The 26,658-nt window shown below is 36.1% G+C and overlaps 4 protein-coding genes and 1 long non-coding RNA gene across 10 annotated transcripts in view; 3 read left to right on the top strand and 2 right to left on the bottom strand.

Annotated features, from left to right (window-relative positions):
• ubr1 (ubiquitin protein ligase E3 component n-recognin 1) overlaps window positions 1-11,501 on the bottom strand; it is a 29,694-nt gene extending 18,193 nt beyond the window's left edge. For 3 of the 4 annotated variants that reach the window (XR_004336791.1, XM_032547089.1, XM_032547090.1), the window contains exons 1-14: window positions 11,376-11,501; window positions 8,076-8,335; window positions 5,965-6,043; window positions 5,686-5,796; window positions 3,493-3,620; window positions 3,264-3,402; window positions 2,389-2,451; window positions 2,169-2,292; window positions 1,969-2,076; window positions 1,277-1,365; window positions 1,103-1,201; window positions 662-819; window positions 472-571; window positions 260-388 (exon numbers count right to left, since the gene is read on the bottom strand). Coding sequence is in view for 3 of the 4 variants with exons in the window: in XM_032547089.1 (XP_032402980.1) it covers window positions 260-388; window positions 472-571; window positions 662-819; window positions 1,103-1,201; window positions 1,277-1,365; window positions 1,969-2,076; window positions 2,169-2,292; window positions 2,389-2,451; window positions 3,264-3,402; window positions 3,493-3,620; window positions 5,686-5,796; window positions 5,965-6,043; window positions 8,076-8,335; window positions 11,376-11,444 (1,656 nt within the window). In the remaining variant the exon portion in view is untranslated. The remainder of the gene's footprint in view (window positions 1-259; window positions 389-471; window positions 572-661; window positions 820-1,102; window positions 1,202-1,276; window positions 1,366-1,968; window positions 2,077-2,168; window positions 2,293-2,388; window positions 2,452-3,263; window positions 3,403-3,492; window positions 3,621-5,685; window positions 5,797-5,964; window positions 6,044-8,075; window positions 8,336-11,375) is intronic. The other variant, XM_032547091.1, reaches the window with a different exon arrangement.
• A 22-nt stretch (window positions 11,502-11,523) lies between these two features.
• Window positions 11,524-19,459, top strand: atxn3 (ataxin 3). Of its 3 annotated transcripts, none has more exons than XM_032547103.1 (11): window positions 11,524-11,634; window positions 13,366-13,530; window positions 14,057-14,101; window positions 14,191-14,276; window positions 14,355-14,421; window positions 14,494-14,581; window positions 15,725-15,854; window positions 15,921-16,075; window positions 17,007-17,145; window positions 17,234-17,286; window positions 18,336-19,459. In XM_032547103.1, the coding sequence occupies exons 1-11, from the start codon at window positions 11,590-11,592 to the stop codon at window positions 18,386-18,388; spliced, it is 1,026 nt and encodes a 341-aa protein (XP_032402994.1). In that variant the 5' UTR covers window positions 11,524-11,589; the 3' UTR covers window positions 18,389-19,459. The 3 variants fall into 3 exon arrangements, with proteins under 3 accessions (XP_032402994.1, XP_032402993.1, XP_032402996.1); XM_032547105.1 differs by having other exon boundaries at window positions 11,525-11,634; window positions 15,924-16,075; XM_032547102.1 differs by having other exon boundaries at window positions 15,725-16,075.
• LOC116708944 (uncharacterized) overlaps window positions 18,658-26,658 on the bottom strand; it is a 16,239-nt gene continuing 8,238 nt past the window's right edge. The window contains exon 2 of the long non-coding RNA XR_004336793.1: window positions 18,658-18,708. This is a non-coding gene — a long non-coding RNA (uncharacterized LOC116708944). The remainder of the gene's footprint in view (window positions 18,709-26,658) is intronic.
• Window positions 21,857-26,658, top strand: part of serpina10b (serpin peptidase inhibitor, clade A (alpha-1 antiproteinase, antitrypsin), member 10b) — a 10,336-nt gene continuing 5,534 nt past the window's right edge. Inside the window, exons 1-3 of the mRNA XM_032547100.1 lie at window positions 21,857-21,959; window positions 23,454-24,089; window positions 24,735-25,008. Of these exons, the coding sequence (XP_032402991.1) occupies window positions 23,486-24,089; window positions 24,735-25,008 (878 nt within the window). The 5' untranslated portion in view covers window positions 21,857-21,959; window positions 23,454-23,485. The remainder of the gene's footprint in view (window positions 21,960-23,453; window positions 24,090-24,734; window positions 25,009-26,658) is intronic.
• Window positions 26,142-26,658, top strand: part of LOC116708937 (neurofilament light polypeptide-like) — a 1,889-nt gene continuing 1,372 nt past the window's right edge. Inside the window, exon 1 of the mRNA XM_032547099.1 lies at window positions 26,142-26,628. Within this exon, the coding sequence (XP_032402990.1) occupies window positions 26,546-26,628 (83 nt within the window). The 5' untranslated portion in view covers window positions 26,142-26,545. The remainder of the gene's footprint in view (window positions 26,629-26,658) is intronic.

Raw genomic sequence — 26,658 nt, 5'->3', positions numbered from 1 at the left:
CTAACGATTATCTTAGTAAACGATTATTTTATTGATTATTGTGATGATTAATCGTATAAAAATTGCATACTCCAGTTAACGATTAATTGATTACTAAATTAATAGACGATTATTTCAAAAGTAATTTCTGCCTTAGTAGATCGCAGACTAAACTGAACTACAACAGTCGACATATGAGAAGAAAAATTTAAACTGAGCTTTTATACCCAGTTTAAAAAAAAATTTTAAAATCAGGATGTAATAATGGAGGCTCTCTTACATCAGACGAGCACCAGTCCTGAAACATGGCAAGAATGTGACGCAGCTGAATCTGGAGGGTGAAACCAGCCTCCCATTCTGGCTCCACCGCGATATGCTGCCCAAGCTGCCGCTTCACTTCTTCCATTCCCTGGTTATCAAAGTAAAGACATGTCTGGAACCACAGGCTAAACTTAATAAACTAAGGTTAAACTTGTTTGGGATTATTTGTACCTGCATGCATTTAAGAAAACCGAGGAAAATCTTGAATCCCTCCAGGAACTGTCCTCGCAGCTCCTCTGTCCACACACAGGGCTTACTGATCAGAATGTACCTGGGAGGCGGACGGATGGTTGCACATCAGATAAAAACCGAATAATTCAGGATCAAAACAAAACAAATCATTTAAACATGTTAGAACTACCTGAGGTCGTGGAAGATAACCTGGATCCGGGAAAACTTGTCTGAGTTGTATCCCAGAAAGAAAAAGCGATTGCTCTCATCCAGATGTTCCCGGAGCAGTTCCAGGACTGTATCGACAATCACCTTGATGACATTGCACTCTTCAATCAGCTGTCTGGCCTGAATAACAAAAAATATAACCTTATGAATTAAAAGAGCAGCTTGAGAGTTAAAATCTCGTGAAAAAGTATGAACTTCTTCTGCCATTTCAGAAAGCAAAACTCATTATGTAGACTCATTACATTCATTCATAAGGTGAAAATTGCACAAAATGCTTGTTACAGTTAAACAAGTGTGCTAGTTTAATTAATTAATTGATCAATTAGTTAAATTGTGGTTAGAGTTGAATATAAATGTCTAAAAATAGAGTAGGTTTAATGATATTAGTGCAAACTGAACTCACTAGTGTTGGAACAGTGAAGATCTGAACAGACAGAGCCGTGATGGAAATACTCCTTTCATGGTCATCACTGATGAAGTCCTTCTGCAGCTGTTTATAGTGCTGTAAAAACAAAAACATGCGATACATTAAAGATTTAGATAATTAAACCAATCAATTGTTTCTGTGTTTGCTTACTTTTGTAAACTCGATTGCAAATAGCCTCTTGAAATCAGAGTCCATCAGCATGCTACCGAAAATCAACTCGTGTACGATCTTCCGAGCTCCTGAAAAATGAAAAACACATTTCTCAAAGTGTCAAAAATGTATGGCTGGAACAATTAATTGGATTAATCAGTTATTGAAATAATCAAATAATTTAGTAATCGATTAATCAGCCCGATAGAGAATCAAATGGGTCCAAAAGAAGGTCATTTGCTGAAACACCACGGTGAGAGAAGTAATTAAGCCAAAACTGTAAAAAATATGTATGCAACTTAAGATTTAAGATTAAAAAATAACAGTCGTCTGTAAATATGTTCTACCCAGAACTTTTTTTATCTGATTAATCAGCCCCATATTGACGTACAGTCAAGCAGAAAGAGTTGAGCTTTTCACATTGTTGATGTCAGAAGTATTTTTAACTCCAGATGCATCCTTTGCTACAAATAATCAAGCATCCACTAAAAAAGTTACAAAATATTAAATTTTCTTAAAATAGAATGTATTTCTAGTATTGTATAAAAAAGGCTTAAGTAGTTAAATGAAAAAGCTGCAGAATGATCCAACTTTTCATCCGATTAATTGTCAGAATTATTGCTAAAATAATTGTTAGTTGCAGCCCTACAAAAATTAATTTAATTGTGATCAAATTTTAAGACGCAGCCTACCTTTATACATGCGTGCATCGTGCAGCATGAGTCTGCTGATGAGACAGGGACGATCTCTGTCTGCATTCGGCTCTAATGCGACCTGGCAGAAGGCCTGTCTGAATCCCACTGCACAGAACAGACGAGACACACGTCAAAATAAAAAAAAAACTTTAAGATTTGTTAAGATTAAATTTAAATAAGCACAACGACTGCAGCACCTGAGTAACCAATGATCTTCTGGAACCAGGAGCCCAGACGGAGAGCGAAAGTCTGATGAGCCATCACTGTTGCATGAAGGATCTCCACACGTAGAGGCTGAAGGGAGATGTGCTCGGAGTTGGACTGCAATGCAGGACGGAGAGGGTTGGAGCGATATTAAAAATGCAGACAGTTGCTTATTAGAAATATCAGTATTAGGAAAGAAAAATGGGAGTTTACCCTGATGAGGTCTTTTGCTTGCTGGCAAGAACGGAGCGTTCCTCTCTTCACCGCCCGCCGACCCTATAAAACAGTTCACCAAACATCAGGAGAGCACTCAGATTTACCAAAGAGAAAAATAAGGAACTGTGGCTACTGAATAAACGTATTTTTTTCTACTTACACATTTTATTATAAAGTAGGGATGCGAGTTGTTAATACGTTACTCTAAAGTTGACTGATTCTTAAAAACTTGAGTTTTCTCTTGTATCAAGAGGGCTAACCGTCTTTCTATAGCATAAAGGGCTAAATCTTTTAGAAATTGCTGACGCTGCTGCATCATGCAGCACTTCGGCTGAATAAGAGCTTATCGAGTGTTGGTATTTCAAAACAGAGCCGCAAAAGGCGAATTTTCCATCCCAAACCGGACTCTGTTAGGACCGTTTGTCTTTTCCGTTCTGGTATGGCCGCCATTTTTGTTTCTGTATCAACGGTTGGCTCCGCTTAAGGTGACCAGCGGCGCCCTATAAATAAACATTCTCTTGTTAAAAACTCAACATTACGCCTCCATATTTCCTTTTAGCAAATCTCAATCTCGTAATCTGTTGACGACAATGACAATAAATCTTATCTTATCTATCTTATCTTTAGTTTAGGTGGGTAGGATATTTAAGATATTTGATTGAAAAGCTATTTAAAAAAATAAACCTGCATATTCATACTTATACATTAAATAAACACGTTATGTCTGTTTGTTTATTCAATGGATTATCCTGAGGACATCAAATTTCCAGATTTGATTATCTGATGGTAACAGCTGTCAACACATTCAAAACTTGGCTTATTTTATATATCAAAAAAAGAAAAGTCACGAGGACATAAGGCTGAAGAAATACCTCTTTGTCAATAAGAGTTGTGTGTGTTTGTGCTTCAGCCTGATCGCAGTTAACCGATCGCTGCAGGGTGTAGATCACGTGGTCGTACGAGTGATGCTCATCGTTGTACAGCACACAGTAGTACGCATTGTCTTTTAACCTGTAGTGAGGATAGAAACACTGAGTTATGAGATTATTTTGCTTGTTTTTGAATAAAAATTCCATTTCCATTTAATCTGTGAGGCCGTACCGGGGCTGGAGTTCAGCTGACAGCTCAAAGGTTTCCTCCCACACCAGAAAGTCGGTAACGTAGCGCATAAGAACCCGGAAAAGTTTCTCTGCACGTTCGTACAATTCTGGCTCTAAAACAGCTTCGTCCTGCGAAAACAGAAGAAGTAGAAGGTATGCCTACATAAAACATGCTTCCCATAAGCAGCTGTGGGCATAAAGCATAACAGTTATAAGCCAAAATAATAAAACTTTTAGGCTACTTTATCGAAGATTCACATGGAATGCCAAAAATGTAACCTCAAATATTTCCTATGTTCTGTGTCAGAGGCTGTAAGCCAATAACGAGGCCCTGAACTACTCCACATGATTTTCCAAATGAGCAGAGAAAAGCAGCTGGCCTTTCGACATCAACATCGAATCCCGCGGGAACAAACAGAAAATCACAAACGCCACAAAAACTAATAAAAATATTCAACAGGAGCAACAAACAGACTCTGACTGGGTGGATTCTTCCTCGGTTTAAATGTCTGTGTGAAAACAGCCACTGGAATCTGAAACCAGATACTTACACTTTAGAAAAAGACAACCGTTATTTTCTCCCCTTTCACTCTCCAATATTAACTCAAACTAAAACTATTTATTTTTGTTAAATGCCAGAATAATGAGCGATTTTCATTACTTTCTCCAAAGCCAGGGAGATTTAATCGGATAATGATGCAACGGCTTCATAAGCTTCTTCTAATTCTCAGCATTTGAGTTAATGGGAGATTTATTTTATAGCTCAAACTTACTGGTTCTTTGTGTGACATCCTGGAAATGTCTAAATAATTCAGACAAGAGAATTGATTACCTCCACTAGTACAGCTCCTCCTTATTCCCAGAAGTCTGAACATTCATCTTTCCAAACAGCTTCAGTGTCCCAGAGAAAAACGTGTTTAGTGTGAAATAACTTCAATATCAAAGACAAAGTAACATTTAATACATCATCATTATCCACAGAGAAACAAGTCCTACACTGATGTGGGCTGAAAAGTCGCTCAGAGAAGAAAAAGTTATTACGTTTTCTGAAGACATGTTAAGAAACTGTTAAAGGAGAAAGTAGCAAGGAGGAATCGGTGCTTTGTGAGAAACAAACATTATGAACTTTGGTTCAATTTGCTCTTCCAGATGGGCAATAACCTTAATCACAACACAAAGTTAGCCATAATGTGGCTTAAGGAAAACAAAATTTAAATTTTTAAGTGACTGATATCAGTCATTATAACTGCTCCGAACATCTAGTCTGATTTCATACAAAAGGTTTAAGGCTAATTGATTAATTGAACAATAAGATTGGTACATTGTGCAGAACTTTCATTTAACTCCTTAAGCCATTTTTATATAATACTAAAAATTCATTCAAAAATAAAAATAAATATTTTGAAAAACATTTTATTGACTAAAATGCAATAATAGCATTACTTTAGTGTACGCTTGGTCATCTACAGCTAAAAAAAACGTGAAAAGCTTTTCGCTTGACTTAACACCAAAACAGTGCCTGGCTGATCTGTTGATTATTTTTTATTGCAAAAGCTGCTTAATACAAGATTTTCTTTTACAGAATTAGAACCAGGTGAAGCTAAAAATGCCATTAAAGGAAATCTGGGTAGAACATATTTAATACTAAATGCAGAAATGTATATATTTCTGTACAGTTTTGGCTTTATTGCTGCTCTGAATATGTTTTTCTTTCAGGAAATGACCTGTTTGAGACTATACTCCAATTAACAATTAATCAACAATTATTTCAAATTATTTCAGTCTTTAAAATATTATGAGTAAATGTAAAAATCTGGTTTCGACCTGAATAATGGAGGGACTGTGGCTTATCTTGTTCCCAGCAGAGACGCTGTAGTAAATGCTCATTAAGCACAGGTTTAGATCTGGTATGGCAAACACAAAGCAGGCTGTCAGACAGCGGCCGGACGTGTTAATGGACCACCTGTTGCTTATGGAAAAAAAACAAACAAAAAAACCCAGAAAGAAGCCGGCTGCGTGCCGGCTCACAACGCGCGATCTTATCACAGCTGGGCCTAAACAAACCAATCACCAAGCTGAGTTCAAGGCCGCGCAGCTCTCGTTTCTGGAGCCAAACCTCCAGCAGCAGCTTCCATTAAGAAGATGGGAAAATAAGCATTCTGGGGATCACTGACACAGTAGTTACGTAACGCACCGTTACCATGGCGGCGGCAGCCCCCAGGTCATGTTTGGAGCAACACGGGCCGACCTTCCAGGCTTCCACGTCGCCGCAGTCACAGAACCCCCCGCCGGATGACGCGTGCATCTGAAGGAAAAACAGTAAATGAGTCACAGAGGGCGAGATGATGGACACACACAACAGTAATTAAGTTAGAGGGTTCTGTGGGAACCGAGCGGCGCACACAGCATCACAGAACAGAACCTAAGATTCACAGAAAAATGAGCACATGTAAATATTTACATTAACACCAACCTTGTAACGATGGTTTTTGTGGACACTGTCCTGGAAGCAGTCCATGCACAGCACACAAGTGGGATCTATTGCACAGTCCCTGAAACAGGATGAAGAGGATAAATATAAAACAAAGAAAAATAATTTAATTTAAACTCATTAGTTTTACTAATTACTTTTCCTACTTGATAAAAATGGACAAAAACAACGTCCACTAAGAAAGACTCCAGGCTGGGATTTAAATCCTAAACCTTGCAGAAAGGCAACAGTTCAACCAACTTATGATTAATTATCAATTAATGATTTATTAGATTAAAATTAGTTCCTATCAATTAATTAATAACGTCCATTTAGGGCTGGACAATATGGCTGAAAAGCTTATATCACTATACAAATATTTCATATCAGTCTATATACCAACAATTGTTGATTAGGTTTTTGTTTTAAAAATCTGAAATGCTGTTATATTCTTTTGTTCAGTTTTCACTCCACACCGTTGTTTAATTTTAAGCAGTTATGAGGAACAGCGGGGAAACTTAAACTGCTGCTGCCTCAGTTACTCCACAGTCTGTTGCTAGGTAACCAAAGAATGAGAGTTGCTTAGCAACCAAAGGAGTGACTGAGTCAGTCAATTCTACCAACTAGCTCATCTTTCCTCTGCCTACATCTCCCAGAATGCTGTGCGGTTCTGGATCAGAGTCCAGTGAATATTCTATCAGCTGTATTACGTATTGATATTGATCATGTATCTATCGTGATATATATTGTTATTGATTTATTGTTCGTTTTTAAATTTAGCATATTATAAAAAGTGTTGCTCTTTATTTTAAGGAAAGACGGTCGGCACTCTTGTTGCAAAATAAAACTCAGGTTTTTAAGAAAATGGTTGCTTATTGATTAATTGTTAGTTGATCTATAAAATGAATAAACTTTCAATTTACTCATTAATCGGTAACTTGTATCCCCAATGTGAAGGGTGAGTTGATTTTCAGAAGAAAACAACAATGACTGCGGAAATAAATAAAAGGTTTGCGACAGGGATGGGTATTTATCACATCATTTATCATTTATCATGATAAATTTCTTATGATAATTTGGATTTATCGTTGTCATGTTAAATTCCAGTTAATAATCTTTAAAACCCCCAAAACTGTCTGTATTTTCTGCATTGTTAATTTTACCATTTTCTTCACTGCTTGTTCAATGAAAGCATCAATAATTATGATTAAATGCAGTTACGATTCGCAGTTTAATTACATAAATCAGATTTCTTCATGTGACTGGTGTCCTAAAGAAGTATATTACCAATAGGAATGTTTTTCAAGAGCAGTATTTGTGTTTGTGGTACTATAATTGCTGTGACACACAATCACAGCCATACAGTTACCTAAAAAAGAAGTAATAAATCATTTTTACCATCACTTTTATCATTATCACAATAGTACCACAAAATACAGTTATAAAACTTTAAGTTCATATTCCAAACCCTTATGTTATGATATTAATTTAAGACATAAAATTAACTAAATTCAGTAAAATTAGGAGGAAAATTCTTACAGTCATATGAAAATTTGTCTCGATATCGATATTCAATATTAATATTACTTTATGGACGATATATGACATTTAAATATGAAAAATAAGTAAAATTAAAAAAACAATACAGAAACAACAAATAAAATGAATTATGGAGTTTCTGTAAACAAAATTGTCCTTCAAAAAAAAAGAGCAAATAGAGACCAAAGCACCAGACTGAAGAATTTTATCGTCCAGTTTTTGGTAGGAAGAGAGAAAAGAGAAAAACAATAAATCATGCAGATAGAAATTGAGTTTGTTTTAATTTATCAAGCGATTAATTGATTTAATATTATATATATTTCTCTACAGTTTAAGCGCATTTGAGGAAAAAAAACCAACAGAGAAAAACAGCAACAAGAGGAAAACCAACATCGGTGGTTAATATCGGCCGATACCGATGTTAGTGACGATATATTGTGCATCACCACTCTAAACTACACACTATAACTGCTTTTAATCACATCTTAGAATTTACTAATATTAACTGATGCTTTCGTGGAAAAAGCAGTGGTGAAAATAACTTTTTGCGATAAACTGTCAGTCTTTGAGCAGACCTGCAGGAGTAAACAGTCTCTCCCTCCTTGAACACGCGGCCGCAGAGCTGAGACGAGGCGCTGCCTTGCTGCAGCTTCTGCAGACCTTCCTGAGGATCCTCTCCGAACAGGAAGCACTCCAGAGGATGAAGGAGCCGCCTCTGCGTCAGGTCCTCTTCCTCCGGAGGGCTGAGCTCCTTCTTCAGGCAGAAGATCTGCGGCACCTGGTCCTTCAGGTGCTGCAGCAGCTCCGCCCTGCAATCTGGCGCCTCCAGCCATTCCTTTAGGGACAACAAGGAGAAAAAAAACGCCCTGTTGACTATTGAAACAAAACTGCATGAGCGCTTTTTCAAAGCTGTTCATTCATATTTGAATTATTATTTCCAGGCCTGTCATGATACCAAATTTTGCTGGACGATAAATTCTCGCAGACGTTTTTGCAATAAATTATAATATTATTGTTTTAAGACCATAATCAAGTAATATAATGTAATGGCACAGTAATGCATTCTCAAAGATCAACAAACTTTAAATTCTAATAAATATTTAACACTTGCACTGGAAGACATTTTTTATATCCAAAATAAGTTAACAAAAAAAAAACAAATAAAATGAGTTATGGAGTTTCTGTAAACAAAAAGAAGAGCAAATAGAGACTAAAGCACCAGACTGAAGAATTTTATCATCCAGTTTTTGGTAGGAAGAGAGAAAAGAGAAAAACAATAAATCATGCAGATAGAAATTATTGAGTTTGTTTTAATTTATCAAGCGATTAATTGATTTATTGTTTATTGTGACAGGCCTAATTACTTCTACAGATGGTAGATAGAAGACTGGACAAACAGATCAAGGCTAATAAAGGCTGGAAATGCACATACATTTTATTTTAATACTTTCAATATTTAAACTCTATATTTTCCCAGATTTTGTGGGAACTCTGCTTATGCCCAAGTGTTTGCTTTCATGCAGATTAGGGCTGAAACAATTCATTGTGATGAATCGATTATTGAAATAATAAGTAACTAATTTAGTAATCGATTAATTGTTAACAGAAGCATCTAGAAAAGGACATTTGCTGAAACAATAACACACTAAGAGGAGTAATTAAACCAAAAAGTATCTAAATTCTGCAATTAAGATGGACAAAAAACCTTAATCTGTAAATATGCTAAACCCAAAACTCCTCAAATTGTAGGTTAATCTAGTTCAAATTCTGTAAATGTCCTTTTCTATTGCACTGATGTTAAATAAAGCAAAAAGGTCTGAGCTGTTCACATGTTGGTGTTAGAAGGATCTTTTAACTAAAAATGAATCCTTTGCTACAAATGATCAGATGTACACTAAAGGATTTATGTCATTGCATTTTAGGCAACAAAATGTTTATTTTCATACTTATAAAGTGGATTATTTGTATCATTTAGTGTATTTCTAAAAGTGCATAATAAATTTTAATTGAAAAATCTGCAGAATGTGAATTTTTTTTTAAATCAAATTACTCGTCAAAATTATCTTCAACTAAAATAGTCTTTAGATCAACTAAAACAGATAGTAAAAATGACAGTTGAGTTTTTCTATGACATTCACAACAATTACAAAGAAGTTGTACTGAGGAGAACTGTTGAAGTTACTCACATCCAACCAAAGTGGCTAAAATGCCCTCTAAACTCAGCTAATTCAGCTGCAACATTCAGACAAGCGGTTTCCACTACATAACATCACGGTACAGGAGGCTGTCACCAGACAAAGCCAAAGTGTTACAGCAAAGTGCTTCCGGGTATTTATCAGATGTTATGCAAATATCGTAAACCATTACAGCCACCTTCACTCACTAGGCCTGTCGCGATAAACGATAAATCAATTAATCGTACGATAAATTAAAACTATCAACCTCATTTTAATTATCGGCATTATCGTCTCTTCCAGCCTTTTTCTCTTTCTGTTGATGACACTGAATGAAAAAAGGCTCAACGCCGGTGCTCTCCACTTTATCATTTTATTTTTGTTTTTGGTTGTTTTGTTTATCAGTTCCAGTGTTAAGTGTTCTTTTGAAAATAAAATATATCTATCTTTGGCAGGAAATCGCATGCATTATTACATAATTTCCATTAAATCAGTGTAAAAAGGTCTTCAAACAATATTATCGTTTATCGCAATAATTTTTGAGACAATTCATCGCTCAGCAAAATTTGTTATCGTGACAGGCCTACTCACTGGCCACTTTATTTGGTACATCTGTTTAACTGGTTGATTTAATTTGTTAACAGAACACAAATCATATGACAGCAATCCAATGCATTTTGACATCTAAACCTGAAGCTGATTTTCCGATGTTCAAACCAAACAGAAAAATAGCCAGAAAAGGCATTTAAGTGAGTTTGAACGTGGCCGACACATAGATGTTCACACCTGGATCTCTCTCAGGATTTTAGAAAAGGGTCTGCTAAAGAGAAAATACCCAGTAAGGGGAATTTGCGAGGATGAAATAGCCTTTTTGATTATATCTCTGAACAAACAACACATTGAATTTTGAAGCAGACAGCTTTAACCAACAGAAGACCACACTGAATATCACTTCTGTCAGCTAATATCACAAAACTTGGGCTAAATTCACACCAAAATTGAACAAAAGATTGAAAACAGGTTGCCTGATCTTAATTCAGCTGCAACATTCAGACAATAGGGTCAGAACAATGCCTAAGGTGATTAATAGCAAGACTGTCTGCATCAAATCCTTATCAAATACAAAGTGTTTTATTGTGTTAATGCCCCTTGGCAAGAGAGTTCAACTGAATTTAGATCGCTATAAAAAAATAGTCAGTAGGATCAGTTTTGCTTTCACATTAAAAACATTAACGAGAACAATGACGGAAAACAGTCCTGATTTTCACCCGCAAAAACCAGCAAAACATCCGAAACTGAAAAGCATATTTATAAACGGATCAGAGATTAAAAAAAATCTCAAACTAATGCTGCTTTAAACCTAAACAATGAGCTGGATTAATACAACTAAAACAAATTGTGGTTCAAAACACATAAATACACTTAAACAAACTGGTTGTTGAGCAGTAAATATTAAACAATACTGAATCCTGCTTCAAACCCATTCAGATATGTAAATAAACACGTTTATGTGCATTTAATTGGAGGCTCTTTGAGGCTAGTTGGTAGTTAGCCTTAGAGCTGCTTTAGCTTAGTCGGAACGGCGCCCTGTCACAAAGCAAAAAGACCGTTAAATTCCCAGAAATGATCCCGATGCAATCCGCGGTCTCCCCTCGGATTGTCGGTCAGCTGTCAGCTGGATTTAATCCCAGAACATCTCACCTGACTGAGCTGCAGCCCCTCTGACGGCTTCTCCCCGTCCGCCATGTTCAGGTGCTGTTTAAGGAGCATGCGTCATAGGGAGACCGTTTCCTGTTACACGGTTCTGAGCAAAACGTCCAAAGCGCTGAGTCAGGCCTACCACCAGGGGGCGCCAGTAAAGATTGTCTCCTGTCGCTGAGCTGATGAATGCGGAAGAGGTGGAGGTCAGAGTTGAATGTTTGACAGAAAGCTGAATATGGATTCCATATTTCATGAGAAAGTAGGTAAAATATTTAATCTGAGTCGCTAATTTGTAAATGTTCACTGCAACCCGTCGTGTGAGTGTCGGTGTCAGTTTAGCAGCCGGTAGCTGCCGCTGCTAGCTGAGCTGTGGTGTTGTTGTTTGTTCTGAATGCTAATTGCTAGCTCACCAGCTAACAAGAAAGGCTGAAAAGTTTGTTTTCAGATTGTTTTAACAGCTGTAAACGAATTATTTGAGGTTCCCAAATTGTGATTTTATTAGTAATGAAAGTTGCATTAATAAAGCGATGTGCTGTCGCTGTGGAGTAAAACCACTAATTTGATGTTTTTGATTAGTTTTATTCCTGAAGACTACTGGATGTTTATAAATTATACTGTGGGGTCTCGTGATCGATCGGTTAGTCTTGTTTAAAATCATAATCACTATGTTTTAAAATGATATATCCTGTGTTTACAGTACGAATAAATGTAATAATTTAAACTGGTGCGCCTTTTAAAAGTCTCTTTTTAAATCTATGAAGGTAGATTTTTCTCTGCCCTTTAGCTATACTTTATTATTTGTGCTGTCTGTATTTATTTGGTCGTTTTTAAAACGTGGTTGTATGTATTTTTAACTTCTGTTGAGCACTTTATGTTAAACAGCGCCGTATGGAATAAAGTTGAACTGACTGGTTGAATTTGATAATTTACCTTCTTACTTTTCATCCTACTCTGATTCTATTAATGCAAAATTCAATGTGTTTACGACATTCCCAACAAGTAAGATTATTACCAATAGTAGCTCTAATAGTGCTAACAAAAATAATAAAGATAATATCGATGCTAAAAATGCTAAAACAACATAATATATCGAGATAATTTCAAGTATTTACTGTATTGGTGTCCAAAGTGCGGCCCAGGGGCCATTTGTGGCCCTCCGAGCGATTTTGTGTGGCACCCAAATGAAATTCAAGAATGATAAAAAAAGAAAAAGTGGCCTGTTCATCACAGGTGCAAACATTTTCTTACAATAGAAAATATTGAGTAAACTGATACTTTTACTGAAAAAACAACTTTGCTGCTAATAAATCGGCTTTTATTTGATTTATTTTTAAAAAAGTGACTCAGAATTTGAAAACTAAATGATTTTTTTTGTAATACAGAAAATTTGCAAAAATCATTTTAAAGTTTCAGATTGTCTCTACAAAAAAAACAGCTAAATCAGACAACTTTAATTGCATCATTTTGAATTGTTTAATGTTTAAACATGGTTTTAATTCCACTGTTAGTTTCACTGAAATCCAAAAACAGCGCATTGGTTTCAACTAGCCCCTTTTTTGAAGGACAATTTTTTTTTTGTTTAATCGCCCCGCAAGGGGTCTTTTTGTGGGCTCTAGTGTTGCTTTTTCAAAGTAGACTGACAGGAAAGGGGGAAGGAGAGGGAGGAAGATATGCGGTAAACGTCGTCGGTCCGGGAGTCGAACCCGCGACAGTCGCGTCGAGGCTACGTTGCCTCTGAATGTGGGTCGCGCTAACCCCTCCGCCACCACGGCACGCCCTTTGAAGGACAATTTTGCTTACAGAAACTTCATAATTCACTATTTAGTTTTGTTTATTTATTTTTGGATATTTAAAATGTTAATGTTCGTTAAATGTTCATTAGAAGTTAAAGTTTATTGATCTTTGAGAATGTGTTCCTTCATTGTAATGCCATTAACATTATATGACTTGGGAATTGTCTCAAAACAATCATATTATTTTTGTTTTGCAGCAAGAGGGCTCCCTGTGTGCCCAGCACTGCCTAAACAATCTCCTGCAGGGGGAGTACTTCACCCCCGTGGATCTGTCCTCCATTGCTCACCAGCTGGATGAAGAGGAGAGGATGAGGATGGCCGAGGGCGGCATGGCCAGTGAGGAGTACCGGACGTTTTTACAGGTGACTAGAGGACAAAATGTAGCTTAAAGCAGCATCATGTAACTTTTACAAAAACATGTTTTTTACATATTTGTTAAAACTGTCGTGGAAGTTTGTTTAGAGACAGATAATCTGTAAACAAATTGAGCTCCTCTACCTCCTGCCTGAGCTACTGTTGCCGTGTGAAGAAATGCTCCTGACCAAAAACAACCAATTAGAGCCAGGAGGAGGGGCTTAGCGCTGTCAATCAACCTCATGTACTCGATGCTAAATGTGCAAATGACGAAGAAACTATTTACTGTAACAGGAAAATTGTTTATTCTCCATCATCTGTAGCTATGCTAACTAGCCTTAGCATTCATGACAGGCTGTGCTGGTGGATACAGTGTAGCAGGAACACTAAGGCCTGGCGCTGATTGGTTGTTTATACTTTTTTTTCCACAAATTATCTGTGTCATCCTGTTCTGTCATAATATGTAAAATATATTGGAAAAGCTACATACTTTAGCTTTAAATCATTCTTAATGTTGTATTTTTGTGTTTACAGCAACCCTCAGGGAACATGGATGACAGTGGATTCTTCTCGATACAAGTACGTCTTTAAATCCCACCTTATTGCCAGTAAATATAAAGTCCTGATTTCAAATGGTAGAGCTCCCGTTTATCTGCTGGTCGCTACAGGTTATTAGCAATGCTCTGCGGGTGTGGGGCTTGGAGCTGATCCTTTTTAACAGTCCAGAGTACCAGAGGCTGATGATAAACCCAATGTAAGGCGCCATCACTGTGCTGTGAAAAAGTTAAAACTTACATTTCACTGGAAACTGATGCCATCTTTTATGTTTCAGAAATGAAAAAGCTTTCATTTGCAACTATAAGGAGCACTGGTTTACAATACGCAAACTGGGACAGCAGGTATGATGCCGCCTTTTAGTTTTTAATAACTCCAGTTGATGCAGTTCACCAGAAACTCTGATTTCACTGCAGTGGTTCAACCTGAATTCACTCCTGACTGGACCGGAGTTGATATCGGACACGTATTTAGCCCTTTTCCTCGCACAGCTGCAGCAGGAAGGTACGGATAAAATAAATCAGGAGCGCGAAATCTTTGAAAATGTTTTCAAGGTTTGAAAAGTGTTGATTTCTGTACAAAGTCCTTTGAATGTGCACAGTTTAGCAATAAAATGCAATGTATTGTTTGATTAAAGGTCTGAATTTGGAAAATGTTATTTATAGCTGAAACCAAATATTTTCAGACACCTAATATAAAGACATTTTTTCTCACTGTCTGAAGTTAAATCAGTCAAAACATTTCTTGTTTAAGGTTTTGTAGAATTGCCTAAATTATTTCTATTTGCTAAATGCCAGAAAACTTAGCAAGAACTTTTTTTTTTTTTTTTTACCCCTCCAGGGGGTCTTTTGTGGGCTCTAGTGTCCCTTATATGATAGTAGGCTGACAGGAAACAGGGAAGGAGAGGGGGGAAGACATGCGGCAAATGTCGTTGGGTCCGGGAGTCGAACCCGCGACGGTCGCGTCGAGGACTGAAGGCCTCCAAATACGGGTCGCGCTAACCACTACGCCACCACGGCACGCCCAGCAAGAACATTTTTGAGAATTTTTTTGTAACTTTATTTGTGTTTAAACATTTAATTTGAGCTCGAAGCTCATTAAACTTAACATGATTTGTTTGGATTGTTTTAGTGTAATGAACATATATTATTCCCAATTCCTCAAAGACTTATTGATCATGTTATACTTTAAATATTAAGCAAAACTACTGAAGTTGTGGGATATTTTTTGTGTTAAATTTCTGTTTTGTTCTCAGACCAGTGACGTGAATGTGAGACATTTCAAAACATAGAATTTTGTTATATTTTAGCTTACTCTGTCGCAGTAGATTGTAGAATATGATCACAAAACATTTTAACAGTAATAATTATATAATCACAAATTGAAACTATAATCTTTAGTTCATTTGTTTATTTTGGTGCTAGAACAGTAAATTGGGTTTAGTTTCTAGTGCAAATATCTTATTTTGATGAAAAGTTACATGTTAGTTTTGTTTTATTTCAACTGATTAACCTTAACTAAGATATAAACTAGACCAAATGACTTGGTAACATTTTGAATTTTGCAGTGTGAATTTTACTATGCAAACCCTGATATACTCTTACATGTCGGGTTCAGATTAGAAATATTAATTCTGTATTTCTGCAGGTTATTCCATATTTGTAATCCGGGGAAATCTCCCAGAGTGCGAGGCGGAGCAGATCCTGGGCATTATGCGGGTCCACCAGCAGCAGCGGCCCAGACTCATCGGGGAAGACGAGGCCCAGACCAGCATGGGGTACGTCTCCGCAGCACGCCGGCGTCCCGACCCAAAAGAACAGCTAACTCCGGTGTTTACTGCCAGCAGGACGTCGGCCTCTCAGACGCAGACGGACGTGGGTTTTGTTGTGGAGGATGAGGATGAGGAGCTGAAGAGAGCTCTGGCGCTCAGCAGGCAGGACATGGATGTGGAAGACGAAGAGGCCGACGTTCGGAGAGCCATTCAGCTCAGCATGCAGGGTAACGGGATTAATGGAGTTATTTATCGGAACATGTTCGCCTTTATGATGCAAAAGACTTGGGAAAGGGTAATAAAACAGAAGCGGTATCAGGATTTTCTACTGTTAAATTAACAAAACAGAGTGAAGGAACAGAAAAGAAATCCTGACTAAATCAATACTCAGTTTGATCACCTGGAAAAGTCGAATACTTGACTTTTAGATCTTTGAAAAGTAAGAAAAAATATAAATTTACCAAAAGTCCATTCCCATCTGGTTACCTAAATGTTTCCTTCCTTCCTTCTTAAAATTTTTCATCCTCATGTCCATCTTTCTGTGTCTTTATTTTTTTAATGCTTTTTTTGTCTTCCTTGTTCTTTTTTTGTTACTGTCTTCATTTATCTTTCATTTCTTTGCTTGTTTCTTTATGTCTTTCCTTCTTCCTCTCTCTTTCCATCTTGTTTCTTTGTCTTTTATTTCTTTTTCTTTGTTTCTCTGCTTCTTTTGTTTTTCTTTCTTTTATTCCTTCTGTTTTTGTCTTCCTTCCATTGTCTTTTTGTTTCTTTCTTTTGTCTTTTATTCCTCTTTGTTTCCTTTTTCTTTCCCTCCATTTCTATTCCTGGTTTGTTTCCAGTCCTTTTTTGTCCTTCCTTTCTTCTTAATGCTCTCTTCTGTCCTTCTTTGTGTCCAGCCTTCAGTCTTTCCCTTTTTTGTAATAACTATCCTTCCTTCTTTACTTTCTTTTTTCCATCCTACCTCCTTTCCTTTTTTGTTTTTGCTCGACATTTAAACCCTGCATGCTTTAAAAATGGCTGCCATAATTTCAGAGCAAACTTTATTATTGATCTCTGGGAGTTTACATCTGGAGATTTACAAAAAAATAAAAATAGTTTGAACATTTCAACATATTCTTACTTTCTCCCTCGCTCCTCTCTCTCTTCCATGTTTTTCAGGAGCCGTGATGAGCAACTCGTCTTCGGAGTGCGAGGTTTTAGGTGTGAAATCCAGCAGCACTGAAGAAGGACAAAAAGTCCAGAGCGAGACGCTGACAGCGGAGGAGCTGAGGAAGAGGAGACAGGCCTACTTTGAACGGTAGGATGAAGCAGACTCTTCATCTCCTCCTAAGAGAGGAATTAAAGAACAAGATTTAGAGTAAAATTGTCTCTGATTCCTGTTTTAGGCAGCAGCAACAAGCTCAGCCAAACATTCCCCAACAGCCAGACACAAATCCAGGTGAGAAAACTCGCTTTGCATCATTAAAATATTGAAACATTTGGGGGGAAAAAAGTTATGGAAATGTTCACATTTCATGGGTTGGGTTAAATTTTTTGTCTAATCCCATTTTACTGCATCCAACCTTGCCAGTGGAGGCTCCTGAATATTTCTGATCCATTCAGTGGCAAAAAGACATTTAGTGAGAGTCTGAAAACCCAAAAGAAAATAAAAACAAATTTTAACAAATTAGTTTGTTTGTCTAGAGCAGGGGTCTCAAACTCCAGTCCTCAAGGGCCACTGTCCTGCAACTTTTAGATGTGCCTCTGCTGCTCCACACCTGAACAGAATAATTAGGTCATTAAGGTTCTGGAGAACTGATCTACACAAGGAGGAGGTAATTAAACCATTTCATTCCAGTGTTTTGTACCTGTGGCACATCTAAACACTGGACTGGAGTTTTACACCTGTGGTCTAGAAAGTCTGTTGCTACTGTTTACATTTTGTGGAGAGGGACGTTTCGCTGTTCTTCTGAGGTTTTGGTGTTGTTTCCTTAGGTGGTTATTGGTGCAGCGCCACCACAGGCAAGGAGGGGAACAAGTTTTTAAATTTGATTTGTTTATACGACAGAGCGTTAGGGCCACACCAAGAAAATAAAAACAATTTAATTATGAGAACAAAGTCATAATATTACAACTTTATTCTGGTAATATTATGACTTTATTCTCGTATTATTTTGATTTTATTCTCATTATTTTGACTCTATTCTCGTATTATTTCAACTTTATTTTTGTACTTTATTTATTTTTTCTTAGCATGGACCCAATACTCTCATTTATTTGACAGTGCAGCATGAATGTGAACCACAGCTGCTGAAAATGTAACAAATGTCGCAACTTTAGTCCCCAATCTGGTGTGAAATCACCCTAAATGATGAACAGCTAATTTGAAACATGAACACTTTCAGCTTCTTTCCACAATCTTAAGACTGTTCCTATATTCTAGAGGCAGTTTAATGCAATGAGTAAGAGTGTAATTAAATATTAACCTGAGGCCACGACTTTACCCAGGATCAGCAAACACCGGCTCAGAGGAAGACCAACAGCAAGAGTCCAGCCAGTGAAGTTGTGGAAAGTTTGTGTTGTTTACCAGCGGCCTGGACTGGAACCCCTGCCTGGGGGTAGCTTCGCTCCCTCCTCTAACCTTTTGCATATGCAAACATAAGGACGCAAGGACACGGTTTCCTGTGTTAGTTCACTGACCGACCACAGAGACGAGATGAAGAGGCAGCACTTTGGTGCGACCCGGTGAAGCGCTCGGGCTCCAGCGGACTCATGATGCAGTAAATCCAAGATTGCAATTGCCTTTTTTACCATGGCGCCTTCTTTTCTATTGTATACAGTTTTTTTTTATTCCAGTTCTTTTGGGGTTTTTCAGGAAGACCTGGAAAGACAAAAAAAACATGCAAGTGTTGGAGGTTAAAAGAAAACAAAAATAAGATAGGCATTCTATGAAAGCCATACGAGACCAATGTCTTGGACAGAAAAAGCTTTATAGGCAACGACACACCCTCCTGCGTTTGGTTTGTGGAACAAAGAAATGATTAGGAGACCTAATCCATCACAACTCCTTTATAGTCTGAAATAATCCAACAATTTCTCACCACAGCAAAGTGTCTTTTGGTCTGAAACACTAATGTCTGTGGATTGTTTATTCCTGATCTGAGTGATAGTTTTACTCAGTTCGTCTTCAATGTTTTCACTTTATTCCTTTCTTTAAATGTACGAGTAGACATTAAATTAATATAAGGGTCCAGTGTGGACAATACAGTTTTTTTCTACAACGTTCCGTTAGAATCTCTCATAAAGCACTTAGTGAGCTAAGAAGGAAATATTCAGTTTGTTATATGTCAGAATATTATTACTTAGATTATACAGCTACCAAACTACTTGCACAAATTTGACCATTTAAGTAGCATAAAGTTGAAACCAGATGTTCTCATTTTTTCCATCTTCACTTTCTGACATCAAATCTTTTATCTTTTAGGTCAGTTGGGACAAAAACAAATTCCTAAACGCCACAATAATGAGATATTTTGGTATCTATTTTCATTCCAGAAGTTTCTAACAATAGAAACATTTTCTATGGTACTGAAATCAGGAATCAAATGTTTTCTTATCCTGAACCAACTTTATAGATACAGTGGTGGCATTTTAAGGGTCATTCACTGGAAAAATACTAAATCCTAAGTATTTTTTGTCTAGTTTGTAGAGCAAATATTATAGTACTCTTGAAACCAACTTATAAGTAGCTGTTTGACAGTATAAAAGACTTTTTAAAAAGTAAATAATTCCTTGATGTTAATGAAAACGTACTAGTTCACTAGCAGATTATTTCACTTGTAGTATGAGAAAAATGTCTTGTTCTAAGTTAAATAATCTGTCAGTGGAACTAGAACTTTATTTCATCAATATTGAGGAGTCATTTATTTTGGGAAAAAAAGCTCCTATTTCTAGCTAAAGTTACTTTTAAATTATTTTTGCCTTATTTCAAGAGCACTAAGATATTTGTAGTAGAAACCAGACCAGAAATACTTGTTTTTATGTTACTTTTGGGGTAATGTCTTTTTCCATGCTGAGTGGCCTTCCAGCCCATGTTGTTAAATTCTGTTTTTACTTTAACAGCTTCAGTCACAAATATCACCAGATTACATTACTTTCTAGATTATAGAACCCGACATCTACCTAATTATGATGAATGCTGGATATTTTCATGCAACGTTTGACAAAATAAACATCTGGAAATCATACCGAATGATAAAACCTGACGTTTTGAGATCCACAAGTCGCTTTCTTTGTTCGGTTTTATTTTCTCATGGCGTCACATTAAGAAACAGAGTGTTTGCCTTAAAATGCTTCCATAGTTTGCTTCCTGTTAGCCTAAATTTTGCAAAGGAAGCCCACAGATGCTTCTGGGATTTTCCAAATTGCTTAAATGATTAAATTATGTAACACGTAGAAAATAAATGTGGTTTTCCTAACTGACCTAAAACAGTAAAAGATGGATTTGATTTGGTTTCACAGTATATAAATCTGGTTTTAACTGCCTTACACTGATACTTCGGTTATTATTAAGGTTGCCAAAGGTCCTTGAACGTCATGTGTTGATAAATAATTATTAAACTCCTTAATCTGTTAAGCTGAGAAATCAAACATCAGAAACATTTGGCAGGTCTGGAAACCATGTTGTAGTTTATTGCTGGTCTAAAACTATAACCATGCTGAGTTTTATCGGGTTGTTTTTTCCTGAACAGACCACATTAAAACCGTTTGTTAGGAGTCACGATTTCTGGAACCAAGAACAAGTTTGGAGGTCATGCAAAGTAAAAAACATGCTGTGCAGATCTGATGTTTTCACCGTTGCTCGTCAGGATTGGCTGTAATTTTTTCATTTTAAATGCACTTGTGTGAGAGTATAAAACGTGTTTTTTCTATCATTGCATTGTTTTCAATCACTTCTTTCTTACAGTAATCTGTTGTGTTTGTTTCATGTTGCGATACACATTCTTTCAGTTAATATAATGGTCAGTGTTGCAGGATTAAAGTGATATTAACTCACTGTTTGCTGCATTTTTATTGTGACATGTGACTACGGAAGCCCATTTCTGCCATAAAACTAAAAATAAAAGCCCAACAAGAAGTCGAAAGTCATAATTATCAGATTTAAAGTCATGATATGAGATACAAGAGCAGTTGAGACACAAATCAGTCAACGTTAGCTTATATTAAAGATTAGCTTCACGAATACATGGTGTATTACGGTAACAGCAGTAGACAAAAAGTCAAAATTATGACATTTTGAAAGTCAAAATGATTACGTACCTCATAATTCTGACTTTAAATCTCATAATAACAACTTTGAAAGTCAAATTTATGACTTCCGGTTGGGCTTTTATTTTGTCTAGTTTTATTTTGGCAGAAATGGGCTTCGTCTGCAGATAATGTTCCTTCTTATCAACAACAAATAAGTCAAATTTAGATATTTTATTTAATGGGGGAAGTTGTGAGCTTTAATATTAATTTGCATGCAGTAACAAAATGCCTGCCAAAAATACTGAAACTGGATAATTCCTATGTAAAGTTGCAGATAAGTTGGTTATCTTTGAGGCAAACCCAACATAGACAAACCCAATATGATAGATACTAATATCAGGTGCAGTGGTGGACCCAGAAAATGTTAATAATAATTTTACTATTTTACTTATTAATCAATATTAAGTAATTACTTAGTTAAATCAAGCTCTCATTTCTTACGTTAAAGTTACTTGTAAGTTAGTACACTTGAAATAAGACAAAACTAAGATATTTGCACTACAAAGTAGACCAAAACATTTTTTTTTAAGATTTGGTGTGAAATAGGCTTCTAATCAAACAAGTGATTAATTTTTCTAAGGATAGTTTTAAGGACATAATTCTACATGGGGGTACTTGAGCCCTTTAGCCCCCATGTAGATCCGCCCCTGATCAGGTGTAAATCACAGCAAAGTCATTTATGAGTAATGGGGACAATGATGGTGAAAGTTCTCCCCCCTAAAACTTTGTTGTAGTTAATATGTAACCAGAAGAACATACTTGTACTTTGTTTCCCCAAATAACAGAAGCAGTTTACAGAACTCATCTGGATCGAGCCGAAAGGTGCGTATGGTGGCTAGTTGGGCTAGGAGTACATTTCGCCGCAAAATTACAGTTTCTCTGTTGTGATAAATGTAGAATTAATTCAGATGAACTGCAAAAAGTCTTACCAAGTATTTTTGTCTAGTGAAAATGTTGTAATATACTTGAAATTAAACAAATATAATTTACAAGTAACTTTCAGTAAAATATCAGCCTGTTTATAGTAAATAATTGTTGAATATTGATTTAAAAAATACTATTTCCACTGGCAAATTGTTCAACTAATAATTCATTTTTCCAGTGTTATAAATGAAAAAAAATGCTAGTGGATTGTTTACTTTAAATAGGCTCCTATGTCTAGCAAATATATGGGGTCATTCGATGCAAAAACACAAAATCTTACCAAGTATTTTGGTTACTTATCTTGGCACATTTGAAATAAAAACACTAACTAAACTAAACAGTAACTAAACACTAAGTTTAGTTACTTAAACTAACTTTCAAGTAACTTTTCAGTAAAATACAGGAGCTTGATTTAAGTAAAAAGTACTAGTTCTAGTTGGCAGTTTTTAACTTATAACATGTAAAAAATGTTTTGTTATAAGAAAAAAATTGCCAATATTTATCAATATTCAATAATTATTTAATCAAGCTCATATCTTACTGAAAGGTTACTTGTAAGCTAGTACACTTGAAATAAGATAAAACTAAAATATTTGCAGTAAAAACTGGACTAAAAACACTCAGTGAGATTTTTGTTTTTGCAACGTAAAAATCAAAAGAATTTGTGTTGAAGGAATTTGTTTATTGAAAACTTATTTAAAAAAAAGTCATCCAGTTTTTGCATTTTGTGGTCTATTAATTCTGAGGAATAAAAACAGGATTTATGTCATTTTTACTTTGGAAACGTTTGTTAGAAAGTTTAGCTAATTAATTAACTACAAATCCACAAACTCTTACAAAGCGTTTTGATCCGGTTTGTTTTGCAAATACACTTGACATAAAACAAAACTAACTTACCAGTAACTTTTCAGTACTGCAGTATATAGGAGGTATTTTCAAGAAAATAATTCCTTTACAAGTTTTGTCTTATTTCACGCATATTTGTCTTATTTTTAGTTTCTATATTTCCACTAGAAACTAAACTATTTGGTAATATTGTGTTTTTGAAGTGTTGTTCATTTGTCCACACTGCAAAAACAAATTCTCACCAATTATTTGGAGTTGCAAGTGCAAATATATTAGCAAACTTAAAAGAAAACAAAACTATCTTACAAGTAACATTTCAGATATACGTGTGTGTTTTAAGTCAATTCCTTAAGGTTTGTCTTATTTCAAGTGTATTGAGATATTTGAACTAGAAACTAAACCAAAATACTTGGCAAGATTTTGTGTTTTTGCAGTGTAATTAATTTGCTAAACTTGCTACAACACTGGAAGCTTTTTCAAAGTAAGAGTGACTAGACGAAAACACTTGGTAATATTCTGTATTTTTGCAATTAAAACATCTTTCAGGTTCAGAGTTCAAACCTTTCCGAGCTCCAGCTATGGGAACCCACAAACTGGAAATGCCGTTTATTTTCTTCCTAACCTGCTTGTGCTACCTGGCTCCTGTCCATCAAGCAGCGCCTCCAAACGTCACCATCTCCGATCTTTCCTACAAGAACATGGACTTCGCCATGAACCTTTACAGAAAAATATCCAGCCACCACGACAAGAACGTCTTCTTCTCTCCTCTGAGCATCTCCACCAGTTTCGCCGCCCTGCTGATGGCGTCTGGCGGCGTGACGCACCAGGAGATCCTCAGGGTACTGAACTTGGAGCAGTTGGAGTCGGCCGCCCAGCCGCAGCTCATCCCGAGGCTTTTCCAGCTCCTTCAGGAGAACATCGCGCAGAACGGCTCTCTGAAACTGGACCAAAACATGGCGCTTTTTGTCCGTCAGCAGGTGGAGGTCCGGAATGTGTTTGAGGACAATTTAAGGACGTTTTTCCACGCCGACGTTAAAAGCGTGGACTTTGCGGACACGAAAGGGAGCGTCAGTTACGTAAACGAATACATCAGGCAGAAGACGCAGGATAAAATTACCGAAATGATTTCCTCACTTGATGAAACGACTCAGCTGCTGCTGATCAACAGCATTTTCTTCCGAGGTAATGAATATGACAGACTATTAGGACCCTACTCAGAAATAAATAAGAAGTAAAAAATTGAGTTACGGGAATAAAGTAGAAAAAATATGAGAAGTCAAAATAATACGATAGTTATATTACCAGACTAAAGCAATAATATTGTGATTTTATTCTTGCATTATTTCAAACTTATCCTCATATTGAGACTTTATTCTCATATTTTTCGACTTTATTTTTGTAATTTTATGACTTTATTAATGCTATAAGACTTTATTATTGTTTTATTTTAACCTTATTCGACTATATTCTTTTATTATGGCCTTATTCTTGTAATATTATGCGTTTTTATTTTCCTATTGTTTTGACCTAATTTGACTTTACCATTTTATGACTTTATTCTAATACTTTTCAATCTTGTTCCGTTATTTCGGCTTTATTCTCGTATTACTGCGACTTTATTCAACCTTATTATCATATTATGACTTTATTCTCCTATTATTTTGATCTTATTTTCATAACTTTATGACTTAACTATCATAATCTTATTTCATTATTATTTTATTAGCGTGGCCCTAACACTCCATTGCAGAATAAAAAATATTGACTTGTTTTTGAGACTAACTTTAACTATTTACATCCAAGTTAACCGTGTTGTTCCCAATCCAGGTGCCTGGCAGTCGCCTTTTAACTCCGATTTGACCAGAGACGCTCCCTTTTACATCGATAATTACAATATACTGCAAGTTCCCATGATGGTTAAAGAGGACAAGTTCTACACTGCGGAGGATATTCCCCTGGGAGCCAGACTGCTGAAGCTGCCATACCAGCAAGGCGTCTCCATGCTTATCCTGCTGCCAAACAAGGGTATCGATTACACTGTGATTGATGATGAGATCAGTGCCGAGAAGTTCCTGAGCTGGGTCAAAGACCTCCGCAAAACGTAAGTTCATACTGTGAAATTCTTGCTTGGTCGTCATATGTGAATTTGCGGTTTTCACAATAATTTTTTTTTTCTTTTTTTGTGTTTAATTAGTAATTAAAGCACTAAACTTTGCTTCTAGTCCTTGAAAGTTATTGATATTTTAACTGAACAGTTTTGTGATAACGTGTAATTTAACTTTGATTAGAAGATTAAAATTTGGAAAAGGTTATTTACAGTTGAAACCGGATAAAAAATACACACATTTATTTTCTCACTAGAAACTATTAATAATAAGAACTACATTGTACCTTTAAAAAGCTAACGGAAACATACTGAAAATATAAATGACAACATTCTTTGTTTTAACTGACAGCCATCTTGGTAGGCAGTTGATATGACAACAATAAACAAGCCACAACAATGCTAGTACCTTACAGCTATTACTCATTTACAATTTTTGAGTCTTAAGCCTGATATTAAAAACAAGGCTAAATCAATCCTAACCAACTTTCAACAAGATTTATAAATCAATAGTTATAGTTTTTATCTTTTACTTTTCCATGTTCTTTACATCTATTTATTATAAATTTTCTTTCCCACTCTCTTTTTCCACTATAAAAAAGAAAATAAATGTTTGACTAAACAAGCAAAATTAACTTCCCAATGAATAGATATTGAAAAAGTTTCTCGAGATTATTATATATGTCACGTATGTCAAACTCAAGGCCCGAGGGCCAAATCTGGCCCGCCATTGCTTTTTTGTGGCCCTCTAAACTCCAAATTATAGCAATAGGCCCCTCCGGTTTTCACCAATAACTGCAGAATTCACACAAAAATCAACAGATTCTCACATTTTTTCTGAGTTTATCAACATTTTTTCTCAAAATTGGCCAAAAACATTTGGGTGCAAGTGACTGCCGTCTCAGCCTTACTTGAAGTCAAGTTATAGTCCATGACCGATAGAGCGATTAATAAAAGATCACATTTAACATCATATATTAGCGCAAATATCGTTAAAATTCCTTACAAATATTTCTAAATTAGCGCCACAAAATCTGTGATGTTGATTGCAGAAAACCACAAAAACAATCAAAATCCTGGACGGACTGATTAGTGTGAAAAGATGTTCAATATGATGTTATTTTAAGAAACACTTACTGAATGCTGAAACACCTATTTATTGATATTTTAACAATTGAATTGGTTTTTATCAATACGATCTGGCACAACAGGCCATTTATGAACATTCAGAGTTTGACGCCCCTGATATATGGGATAAAAACAAGTGAATCATGGACTATTTTGAATGTAAACAAGAATAAAGAGTGAGATATTTGGTGGTGGAATGATGTCACACCACTAGCAAAAGAAGATTCTGTGATGTCACTGGCGATGCAGTCTGTGATGTCATCAACTGCAGAATTGTAAGCAACACAATTCTGCATATTTTTCATTGCTTGCAATATCTCTGACCAGTTCAGACGCAAAGCTCTTTCAGCTCGACCACTCAGGTAGTTTAACAATCAACGATTTTAGTGATTGTATTTAGGAGAAAATGTCTTATCATACGCCGAGATACCAAAGTGGAATGATGGCACCAAACGCGAGAAGGGGAGTCCAGCAAAACCCCCAAGCCAGGTTCCCTCCTGCACACCCGAATGCCTTACA

The sequence above is a fragment of the Xiphophorus hellerii genome, chromosome 19 (assembly GCF_003331165.1).
Source record: "Xiphophorus hellerii strain 12219 chromosome 19, Xiphophorus_hellerii-4.1, whole genome shotgun sequence".
NCBI lineage: Eukaryota > Metazoa > Chordata > Actinopteri > Cyprinodontiformes > Poeciliidae > Xiphophorus > Xiphophorus hellerii.
The sequence above is the reverse complement of the archived record's forward strand: the minus strand, read 5'-3'. Positions and strand labels throughout refer to the sequence as shown.